The following is a 12,066-nucleotide window of genomic DNA, read 5'->3' on the forward strand; positions in this document are numbered from 1 at the left end:
AACCCATGGTGTGGGCACTCTCTCTGGTATTCCTTATACCTTTCCCAAGCTTCATGAAAAGGTTCATCAGACTTCTGCTTGAAGTTGGAGATTATGTGCCGTAGAGCCGCGGTTTTGGACTTTGTGTAGAAGTGGATCAGGAATCCTGATCGAACCTGGTCCCATGAGGTGAGAGAACCGGTTGGGAGAGATTGCAACCAGCGAGAAGCTTTCCCTTCAAGAGAAAATGGGAACAAAGTGCATTTGACATAATTTGGTGGCACTCCATTAGAGCGAGAGAAATTGCAGATCCTCTTAAAGGCCTCTATGTGGTCCATTGGAATGTCTGAAGTGAGGCCGCTGAACGTGTTCTTCTGTACCAGACCTATCAGTGCAGGTTTGATCTCATAATCTTGTCGAGTACAGGGTGGAGGGTTGATGGGGGTGCGGTTAGTAGGGAAGTTCCGCGGAAGGTTTCTCTCCCCAATAAGAGCACCACGCTCTTCTCGCGCGGCGTTCACGGCTGCTTGTTCCTAAGCAGCTTGTTGTTGATTTTGGATGGTCTGCTGCATCTGCAATATCTGCTGTTGCTGAGTCTGCATTTGTTGTTGAATGAGTGCCAATGCAGCAGTGAGGTCATCCATATTGCCGTGATCACCCATGTTGGTGTCGGTTGTTCTTTGCTGTTGACGGTTCTGTCTTTCTAATCTTGCGAGTTCGTCGTTGGTTAGTTGATGTAGTGGTCCTTGTGCGTTGCTCCGAGTATGTCTACTGGTCATGCACTTGGATCATTTGTTCCAACAAAGAAATAAAGCAAGTTAGATATCTCAGACTAAATATTAAACAAAAAAATAAAGGTAAAAGCTTAGTCCCCGTCGTAACGGTGTTGGGGTCGAACACGGTTACGACGAAGTTAACGTCCACATCCCCGCAAAATACAAGTACGTCTTTCCGCAACAAATCATGCTCGGTCAAGGAAATGTCGCAACGTATGTTCCCGAGATAAAGTTTCGTTTGAATTCTATTTAGATCAAACATAAGCCATCGGAAACATACCCAGACCAGCTACGGATAAGTCCGAGTAAGACGATCAGAACACGGATGAACCAAGCTCGGTCATTACACAACTACCGCACATGCACGCTGTCCGGTCGCTACGTAGCGACCGAGCTCGAGCCAAGCTCGGTCACTACGTAGCGACCGAGCGTCCGTCCCGCTTGGTCGCTACATAGCGACCGAGCTTGAGCCAAGCTCGGTCGCTACGTAACGACCGAACGTCCGTCCCACTCGGTCGCTACGTAGCGACTGAGCTCGAGCCAAGCTCGAGCCGCATGACGGTTTACGCTTGGTTTGCAAGGAAAGATAAATGTCAAGTTTCTGCGGATAAATACGAAATTTTGAAGATAATTACTGTTGGGGTCAAAAACGGTTACGACGAAGTTAACATTCAAAGCGTCTGAAGAAGAAAATGAGAACTTTCTTCGACAAATAATTTTTCGAAATAGATTCTTTCTTACGAAAAGCTTTGCGGAGGAAACATAAGACATCAGACAAGAACTCGAAAAAGGTCGCTACGCAATGACCGAACGCGTGTTCCACTCGGTCGCTACGTAGCGACCGAGCGTCCATCCCGCTCGGTCGCTACGTAGCGACCAAGCTCGAGCCAAGCTCGGTCGCTACGTAGTGACCAAGCTCTAACCAAGCTCGGTCGCTACATAGCGACCGAGCGTTCGTCCCGCTCGGTTGCTACGTAGCGACCGAGCTCGAGCCAAATTCGGTCGCTACATAGCGACCGAGCGTCCATCTCGCTCGGTCGCTACGTAGCGACCGAGCGTCCATCCCACTCGGTCGCTACGTAGCGACCGAGCTCGAGCCAAGCTCGGTGGCTACGTAGCGACCGAGTGTCCGTTCCGCTTGGTCGAGCTCTTCCGAAACGTCGGTACGACATTAGTCCATGCATTCTCGTCTACCCTTCGATGCTATCTCCCGAAGACCGTAGCGAACCCATTTCATGTTTCCCGGCCATTCTAAGTCATCAATCAAACTTTACGGTAAAGACCGCGGAAAGTTCGTTCTTTATCGAAAGAAGCCGCAATAAACGCTTCGATTCAAAAGACGGCCCAAAGGGCCCTAAGACATGACTCGAGGCCCAACTTACGATTTCTTAACCAACAGCCCATAGGCCGCATGACGGTTTACGCTTGGTTCGCAAGGAAAGATAAATGTCAAGTTTCCGCGGATAAATACGAAATTTTGAAGATAATTACGAAGATCAGAAAGGAATATCTCTATTTTTATGCTATGACGGCTTAAGGACAGAAGAGTAAAAGCCTAAACCGACTCGGAGCCAGTATATAAGGAGTCCTAGGCGAGAGGCATGGGGGAGACTTTTTACACAGCAAACTTAGCACTTAGAGCAATTAGGCAACTTTCCGTTTTTTGTTATTTTGAGCTGTGACTCAATTAGGTTTAGCCGTCTTAGGGTTTTTAGAACTAGGAATCTCGCCGACAGCTCTCGAGTCCAGGTTTATACCTTGTTGTAAACGCTCATACGCAAACTCGGAATAAGACTTCTCTTTGCTCTCTTTTTACGATTTCTTATACTTTATTGTTGTTATCTCGTGTTCTGATTGCTTGGCGTGTGGTATTGGTAGATATCTGGGACCTCTGGGAAATTAGGGTTTTCCTAGTTTCCTAATTTAAACGGAAATCGACAGTGCGAATTTTGGTTCCCACAGTTTGGCGCTAGAAGGAGGGGGCTCTACGGATCAATCTAACCCGCAAAAGCCACTCAACGATCAGGAACGATATGCAAGACTCGACGTGCGAGAACGTCATCTCGTTCAAAGGGGGAGCAACGGTTGATCGAGCCAAAACATGAAACGACCTCCTTGTTATCGAGCTGACGATCCGAGATGTCGACGTCGCTAGGGTGCTAATCGACACCGGAAGTTCGGCCGATATCATCTTCAATGATACTCTCGAAAAAATGGGGATCGATAAATCCGAAATCGTGAAATACCCTAGCTCACTACTGGGACTATCGGGAGAAACAACCATGGCCTACGGGTTGATTAATCTCGCGGTCAAAGCCGGAACCGTGACAAGAGTCACAGAGTTTCTAGTCGTTGACCATCCCGCATCTTACAACATTATCATGGGAACGCCATGGTTGAACGCCATGCGTGCCATCCCATCAATGTACCATCTTTGCCTCAAGTTCCCAACCCCTAACGGAGTCGAGGTAATATGGGGAAACCCAAGAGTATCATAGGTGTGTTATGCCGCATAACAAAAACGAAAAAGACCAGACCTCGAAACCACTCCTAGAAAAGCGGAGAAAAAGATCTCCAACAAGGATTCGCGAAGTCAAGATTCAGCGGAACTCTTCTGGCAGTCTCGTAACATCACGGCCCTAGAAGAAAAACGTGAGCCAACTTGCGAACCTTTGGTCACAGTCTTTCTCGACGAAGCATTTCCGGAACGATGCGTCCAGATCGGAGCCAATCTCCGCGAGCCTTTGAGGACAGAGCTCATAACCTGTCTAAAAAAGAACTTCAATACTTTCGCACGGGCCGCAGAAGATATGCCAGGGATCGACATTAACATTACATGTCACGAATTAAATATCGATCCGACCTTCAAACCCGTCAAACAAAAAAGGCGGAAGCTAGGATCCGAACGGGCTTCCGCGGTAAATGACGAGGTCAAAAAATTGCTTAAAGTCCGGTCAATAACGGAAGTGAGGTATCCAGACTGGCTCGCTAACCCTGTAGTAGTCAAAAATAAAAACGGGAAATGGCGAGTTTGCGTGGATTTTACCGACCTAAACAAGGCCTGTCCAAAAGATAGTTTCCCTCTGCCACACATCGATCGATTAGTAGAAGCATCGGCGGGTAACGAACTTCTGTCTTTCATGGACGCCTTCTCAGGTTACAATCAAATTATGATGAACCTTGACGATCGCGAGAAGACTGCGTTCATTACCGATCGCGGAACCTATTGCTACAGGGTAATGCCCTTCGGCCTCAAAAACGCTGGCGTAACTTACCAACGACTCGTGAACCGTATGTTCTTCAAACAACTCGGTAAAACGATGGAGGTTTATATCGACGACATGCTCGTCAAATCTCTCCAAGCAAAGGATCACGTATCACATCTCAAGGAATGTTTCGCGCAGTTAAATTCCCATAACATGAAGCTCAACCCGACAAAATGCAGGTTTGTCGTGGCATCAGGGGAATTCCTCGGCTACCTAGTCACATTCTGAGGCATCGAAGCTAATCTAAAACAGATCAATGCACTGATCGAGATGGCTTCACCGAAGAATAAGCGGGAAGTCCAAAGGCTGAACGGTAGGGTCGCGACACTTAACCGATTTATTTCAAGATCAACGGACAAGTGCCTGCCCTTCTACGATGTCTTACGGGGAAATAAAAAATTCGAATGGACGGAAGAATGCGAAAATGCTTTCCAACAGCTAAAGCGGTATTTAGCTTCCCCTCCAGTCCTCGCAAAACCCGTGGAGGGGGAACCTTTGTTCTTGTACATCGCTGTGTCGGCAACAGCTGTGAGCGACGTCCTGATCAGGGAAGAACGCGGCGAACAGAAACCTATTTTCTATATATGCAAAACCTTGCTGGATGACGAATCTAGGTACCCGCTAATGGAAAAATTAGCATGTGCGGTCGTAACATCGGCCCGGAAACTAAGACCATATTTCCAATCCCACACGATCGTCATCCTCACAAATTTTCCCCTACGGACGATTCTGCATAGCCTGAGTCAGTCGGGCCGATTGGCCAAACGGGCGGTCGAATTGAGCGAATACGATATCGAGTACCGACCGAGAACAAGCATAAAATCACAAGTGCTTGCAAACTTCTTGGTCAAACTACCGACAGGGACCATAACCAACGAGGAACCAAATTCCACCTGGCTCCTCCACGTCGACGGATCCTCATCCAAGCAGGGATCAGGCATCGGAATCCGCCTCACATCTCCGACAAGCGAAATCTTAGAGCAATCATTCAGGCTGGAATTCCACGCCTCAAACAACGAGGCCGGATACGAAGCACTCATCGCAGGGCTGCGTTTGGCTCGCGGCTTGAAGATACGAAACATCCACACTTACTGTGACTCCCAGTTAGTGGCAAGTCAGTTCAGCGGAGAGTATGAAGTCAGGGACGAATGGATGGACGCGTACCTCAAACTGGTCCAAAATCTAGCTCAAGTGTTTGACTGTTTTGCCGTTACGCGAATTCCCCGTTCCGAAAACGTCCAGGCAGATGCTCTCGCGGCCTTAGCATCAAGTTCTGACGCAGAACATAAAAGAGTAATTCAGGTCGAGTTCATCGAACATCCGAGCATCGTACCACCAATCGTCGTCAACCTCATAGAAGGTCAAGATGACGAGGAAGAAGAAGTTACGATACAACCGCAATCGGAGCAATCTGATTACGGCTGCGATACCCCATGGCCGCAGAAAATTCGAGACTACATTATCAACGGACACCTGCCCACCGAGAAATGGGCAGCCCGCAAAGTCCGAACACAGGTTGCGCGCTACGTAACAGTGGACGGGAAATTTACAAATGGAGATTCTCCGGACCACTCATGACGTGCCTGGAAGGGGAAAAAGCAAAAAAAGTGATGGAGGAAGTACATTCTGGGTCCTGCGGCAACCATTCCGGTGGAAGATCGCTGGCATTGAAAATCAAACGCCATGGATACTACTGGCCGACGATGATCGGAGATTGCGAGAAGTGCGCACGAAAATGCGAAAAATGCCAGAGGCATGCTCCAACCATCCGACAACCAGCCGAAGTTCTCTCCTCCATCACATCGCCCTATCCCTTTATGCGCTGGGCCATGGATATCGTCGGACCCCTTCATAATTCAAAGTAAAAGCGTTTTCTTTTAGTCCTCACCGATTTCTTTTCAAAATGGGTAGAGGCAGATTCGTACGCGAGTATAAAAGATGTCCAAGTCGAAAATTTCGTATGGATAAACATCATCTGTAGGCATGGAGTTCCTGGCAAGATCGTAACCGATAACGGATCTCAGTTTATCTCCACCCGGTTCGAGGCTTTCTTCAAAAAATGGAAGATACGACTTAACAAGTCGACGCCTAGGTATCTGCAGTGTAACGGACAAGCTGAAACGATTAATAAAACCATTCTCGACGGACTGAAGAAACACTTAGAGGCCAAAAAAGGCAGGTGGGACGACGAACTCGAGGGAGTCCTCTGGTCCCACCGTACCACCCCGAGGCGAGCAGCGGGAGAAACCCCTTTCGCTCTGGTGTACGGAAAGTAATGCATGATTCCCGCAGAAGTAGAGTTCCCCGGTGTTCGAAGAAGATTACTTCCCGAACGAGAGGAGCTCAATAACACCATGCTCCAGGATGATCTCGATCTCATTAACGAGCGCCGAGATCGAGCGCTCATCCGAATCCAAAATTACCAAAACGCAGCCGCAAAGTACTATAATTCCAACGTACGGAATCGCAGATTTAATCAAGGAGATCTGGTCCTTCGCAAAGTCTTCTGAAACACCGCTGAACGAAGCGCGGAAAAACTTGGAGCAAACTGGGAAGGACCCTATAAAATCGAAAAAGTCGTCCAACCGGGCTCCTACGAAATAGCCAACATGCAAGGCATAAAAATCCCAAGGACCTGGAACGCGATGCATCTAAGAAAATACTATCACTAAACAAACCAACTCGCAATGACCGAACTACGAGACGGTATGATCTCTATAAAGGAGTACGTAGGCAGTTTGTCGAAAGGTAAATTCAGCTGTCCCCGCAGAATACAAGTATGTCTTTCCGCAACAAATCATGCTCGGGTATTTGTTGCGGAAAGACATACTGCGGGGATTTGGACGTTAACTTCATCTTAACCATTTTCGACCCCAATAGTTAGCCCCCCGGCTCGTTAGAATCGTGGATTTCTAGTGAGATTCTAACGCGCGGTATGGCGAGTTCGGACGAGATTGGTGTATTTGGGCGAAGTTCGTGTCTGAAAATCCGTAAGTAAATAGTAATTTCTCATACCTATAAGAAGGGAGGTAACTTCTTCACAACATTTACACCTACTCATTCTCATAGAGAGGTCTATTGAATTTTTTTTTTCTCGCTACCTTTTTCTTCTTGATTCTTAAAAGGAAAATACGAAATGTCGAGTAAGAAAAGGAGTTCAAAGAAAGGGTCCTTGCCCACGAACGTTCCTGAAGAGCTCCTTGTGCCAAAGATAGAATTCGTTCCTCATTCGGTAGACCCAGCGAGAACGAGGCATGGTGGGTCGCGTGTTATGGTTCGATCACACCTCCAAAAGAGAAGTCGTTCCCGGTCATGAACCGTCGCCCGGTCGAGGAAGGTGCACCAAGTAGGAGTACTAGCGAATTCCTCGAGATCATGCGGTCGTTCTATCAGATTTCGGATGCGGTGGAGTTCTGGGTTCCTTGTCAAGGAGAGCTCGCTAGCAGTCCCCCGGAGGGTTACTTTACATGTTACGAAGCATTCGTAGTGCGCTGTCGCTTGTGGTTCCCGATTCCCAAAATTATCGTCCGTGTGTTTGATCGTTTCGAGCTGGCGATAAGCCAACTGAATCCCCTTGGCATCCAGCACCTCATTGGAGTCCTGATCCTGAGCTACGAGCATGGTCTCTCCCTTACCGTTGATCACTTTGAAGTGCTTCTTAGGTTACAGATCGTCAAGGATACAGACAAGTATAGGTGGTCCCTCAGAACTTCATGTCAGTGGTTAAAGGGTTTACTTCCAACTTCAACTCGTGGAAGAAATTTTTCTTCTTCGTTCGTATAGACGCTGCGTTTGTTGAAAAGAGTTGTATCCAATTGTTCCGGAGGTTGCCGAACGATTGTCCCTTCATCAATCCTCTTGCTCCATTCCCTTAGGATATTATCGCGGTGAGGGATCTTCTCAGGAACGGTCCTTTTTTCTGGACTTCCTTTACGCCGAAGAGAGTTCGAAAGGCGTTGAGGTTTGTGCATCCTAGTCCTGCTTTGGGCGGAGAAACAGGGAGTGACTCCGAGCCCGATGACCAAGGTCCCGACGCTGCTCCCACGGTTGCGACGGGGCTGAATTATTTGAAGGGGAAAGATATTGACCTTGGTGACATTGAGTTTTCGGTGGACGATTCCATGCTTCCAGGATAGGATCCAGACTTTGCTTTCGGCGATGGAAACGGTACGAGCGAGGTCCCTATTTTGGACTTCGATGATTTCTTTGCTGGTCTTCCCTCGGGGTTCGATGCTCCTCCAGCTACGAACGAGTCGGGGAGGCCGAAAGTCGTCGCGGAAGGATCTCGTATCATCAACGGGGTATAGGCTTTAAGAATTTTGGCGATCGTTTCAAGTATATTTTTTTTTTTGCTTATAACGTGTTAATCGGTTTGGCAGGGCTTGAACTTGCTTGGATCGGCCATTGAGGCGAGCCATAGAGAAGCCATGATCTATCGCTTTAAAGCGGAGAAAGCGGAAAAGGATCTTGCTCGCATGCGAGACGATATGTTGGGACGAGATGCGCAACTCGCTCGTGATCATGCGAGGGCTGTTCGTAAGGCGGAACGGAAGGGCAAGAGGGAGATTGTTGAGGTGATGAAGACTTGCACCTCTCAATTCCAGGTCGAGTACAATAACCTCAAGGATGCTTTCACTTCGCTAGGCGATTTCCGTGAGTGTCGCGGTTCAGTCGGGAGCCTTTGGAAGACGCGGGCGGACGATTACGTTTTCGAGAAGGAGATGAAGTTAATGAAGGGTGGCATGAAGGATCATGCTCGCGCTGAGGTGCTCATTCCTCCGATCGACGGGAGGATTCTGGGATTTTGGGATCCCATCCCGGTTTTTCCTGATACCGTAGAGACCACGACCGAGTTTTCTGGTGATTGCGGGGAGGTGCGAAGGGACCACCACGCTAGAGTTTTGCGAGGTGCATATCAAACATGGATTGAAGCTGTCCAAGCTTAAATTGTATTTGAACAAATTCCTAGTTTTTATTTCTCTTTCTGAAAAAGTAAAAGAACAAGTAGCTTGAGCTGTAAAAAGTATATTTTCTTTTGAATCAAATTTAACTTTTATTCAAAAAAAAAAAAAAAATTCCAATCATTGTAAATATTAATAGAAACATTAATTTACGCGAATTGGGTCACAATTATGATGAACTATATAGGTTTTGTCTGGAAAGAGAAGTGTAATCAATGGCTTAATAGTTTTACGAGAAGAAGGCCCAATGGTATAATAGTTTTAAAACATATAAATGCCAACTGTTTAATAATTCTCTAAGACAGGCTGAAATAAAACGGACCAACGGTATAAATATATGGGGTTAGGTGGCTAAGTTAGGTAGGCTCATACTAGCGAACCGAATCGGGGTAGGTGAACAAATGACACATCCGACATGAACTAGGTCAAGTCGGGTCGGATCTTCACACTAACTTTCCGCACCAACTCTACTGACCCCATCAAACCTTATCCGACCCCACCCCAGCGTAGTTGGTGAGCTGAAGAAATCAATCATTTACCCTTCCTATTTTTTAGTTATTTAAATTTAATCATATTTATTACATTTAATTTTGATGGATATTCATAACACTGAGAAATAAATAAAAGGATCATTTTTAATAACAGAATCAAAGCCATTTAGAAAACTACAATGTCTCAATTTTCAAGCGTTAAATGTTTTAGATTATTTTCGAGTTTAGAAAAGATTAAATGTTTTTAACTTTGATGTATAGAATAGTTGTTGCTTTTTCTTATTTTTTTACAAAGTTATAATAATAGTTGTTGAAGATAAGATTTTTTAAAGGGTAGAAGTAATTATTTACTAAATGTGGCATGATAATTCTCCTTTTCTTACATTGTCAGAAACGGACTGTTTCTGTAATAAAAAAATGAATACCAAAAACCTTTATTAATTATAATAATTATCTTTTAATTTAAATCAAGTTTAATTAATATTCCTTGTATATATGTACTCTCATTTATCTCCTTCGTGCGTTCACTTTCCCAAGCTCCACCAATCATATTCAGTAGAGAAGAAGAAAAGAAAGCGAAAACGATGTCATCTGAGGCGGAGAAGTCAAACAATTCAGCTCCGGCGACACCGCCGCCGTATTTCTGGGGAGACATGCCGGAGGAAGAGTACTACACTTCCCAAGGCGTGCGTAACACCAAATCCTACTTCGAAACACCCAACGGCAAGCTCTTCACGCAGAGCTTTCTTCCCTTAGATGGTGAGATCAAAGGGACGGTGTACATGTCTCACGGGTACGGATCCGACACGAGCTGGATGTTCCAGAAGATCTGCATGAGCTTCTGCAATTGGGGCTACGCTGTTTTCGCCGCCGATCTTCTTGGTCACGGCCGTTCCGATGGCATCCGCTGCTACTTGGGTTCGTTCACTGCTCTGTTTTTGAAAAATCTCAACTTTAATTAAATAAATGTTAGGCAAAACAGAGAGATTACTTGAAAATGAACACTGTAGATTAGGGCTTTAAGTTGAATGTGTTACCAAAAAAAAAGTAAAATATTTAGGATTTTTTATGTTACATGGGTTCATTCTCTGCTCTGTTCCCTTTTTAAAGAACTCTGTTTTGAAATTTTTTTGGTTAATTGAAAATTCTCAACTTTAGTTGATGTGTAAAGGCTAAGGCAAAACAGAGTGATTACTTGAAACTGAACTCTCACTGTAGATTAAGGTTTTAAGTTGAATGTGTTACAAAATAATTGTAAAATGTTTATGATCTTTTGTGCTACATGGGTTCGTTCTCTCCTCTATTTTCTTTTTGAAGAACTCTGTTTTGAATATTTTTGGTTAACTGAAAAATCTTAACTTTAGCAAACAGAGAGATTACTTGAAACTGAAGTCTCACTGCAGATTAGGGTTTTAGGTTGAATATGTTTTGGGTGAGTAAAGACCTTAGGACACGGCCTTTTGTTTGGTTTTGTCAGGTGATATGGAGAAAGTTGCAGCAACATCATTGTGTTTCTTTAAGCATGTTCGTGACAGTGAACCGTATAAGCATCTTCCTGCTTTCCTCTTTGGTGAATCTATGGGAGGTCTTGCCACACTTCTCATGTACTTTCAATCCGAACCTGATACTTGGACCGGTTTGATCTTTTCCGCTCCTCTCTTTGTTATCCCGGAGGATATGAAGCCAAGCAAGACTCACCTTTTCGCCTACGGTCTCCTCTTTGGCTTGGCTGATACGTGGGCTGCAATGCCGGATAATAAGATGGTTGGGAAGGCAATCCATGATCCGGAAAAGCTCAAGATCATTGCAGCTAACCCACAAAGGTAATATAAAGAGATTTATATTACAAACATACATGGTCTTAAAAAGACATATATGGTCGGTCTTCTTAGCTTAGTAATGACATTTCTTTTATCTCTCTGACATTTTAAAATTTTGCATAATCGTCTACGCTTAATAAATAATTATTCCCTTATTATTATTCATATATTTTTCCGTAATGTTGTATATACAACTAAAATTATAACATAAAATCGGTGATGCCCTACGCGGTCCGAAGCAGGCCTACTCTTTAGACCAATATTTTTCAAAAAAAAAAGACTGGATGTTGCTTTACAGGTACACGGGGAAGCCTAGAGTGGGAACAATGAGAGAGTTACTGAGGAAGACACTATACGTGCAGGAAAATTTCGGGAGAGTAACTGCTCCGTTTCTGACGGTGCACGGGACAGCTGATGGAGTGACGTGTCCTTCATCATCGAAGCTACTATATGAGAAGGCATCGAGTGATGATAAAACACTGAAGCTTTATGATGGGATGTACCATTCATTGATTCAAGGAGAGCCAGATGAGAATGTTGCTATTGTGTTGAAGGATATGAGAGAGTGGATTGATGAGAGGGTTGAGAGGTATGGATCTAAGTAAAGCAGATTGAAACTTTCATTTTGTGAAGAGAAATGTGCATTGATATCATGGTTCATAGTGGTTGTTGATTCGAGTTGTTATGTTGTTTATGTTTTATCCAAGAACATGACTTTTGGGATGTAATAATAACTTCTATATATATCATGGATTACAGAATCCCTTTCTAAA

At 45.1% G+C, this 12,066-nt stretch overlaps 1 protein-coding gene and 1 non-coding gene across 2 annotated transcripts; both read left to right on the forward strand.

Moving 5' to 3' along the window:
- LOC125589445 lies at positions 1-107 on the forward strand. Its single transcript, XR_007325634.1, has one exon. It is a non-coding gene; the product is annotated as a small nucleolar RNA R71 (small nucleolar RNA).
- Positions 108-9,991: 9,884 nt separating this feature from the next.
- LOC106415819 (caffeoylshikimate esterase) lies at positions 9,992-12,066 on the forward strand. Its single transcript, XM_013856618.3, has 3 exons — positions 9,992-10,391; positions 10,951-11,296; positions 11,592-12,066. Exons 1-3 carry the CDS (start codon positions 10,058-10,060, stop codon positions 11,896-11,898), a joined length of 987 nt encoding a protein of 328 aa, XP_013712072.1. The 5' UTR covers positions 9,992-10,057; the 3' UTR covers positions 11,899-12,066.

This window comes from Brassica napus, chromosome C6 (assembly GCF_020379485.1).
Source record: "Brassica napus cultivar Da-Ae chromosome C6, Da-Ae, whole genome shotgun sequence".
Lineage (NCBI taxonomy): Eukaryota > Viridiplantae > Streptophyta > Magnoliopsida > Brassicales > Brassicaceae > Brassica > Brassica napus.

Excerpts from the sequence above, each read along its gene's own strand:
- LOC106415819 (XM_013856618.3), top strand. The coding sequence starts at position 10,058 with ATGTCATCTGAGGCGGAGAAGTCAAACAATTCAGCTCCGGCGACACCG. Across the intron at positions 10,392-10,950 it reads TGGCATCCGCTGCTACTTGG|GTGATATGGAGAAAGTTGCA; the intron begins GTTCGTTCACTG and ends TGGTTTTGTCAG. Across the intron at positions 11,297-11,591 it reads ATTGCAGCTAACCCACAAAG|GTACACGGGGAAGCCTAGAG; the intron begins GTAATATAAAGA and ends GTTGCTTTACAG.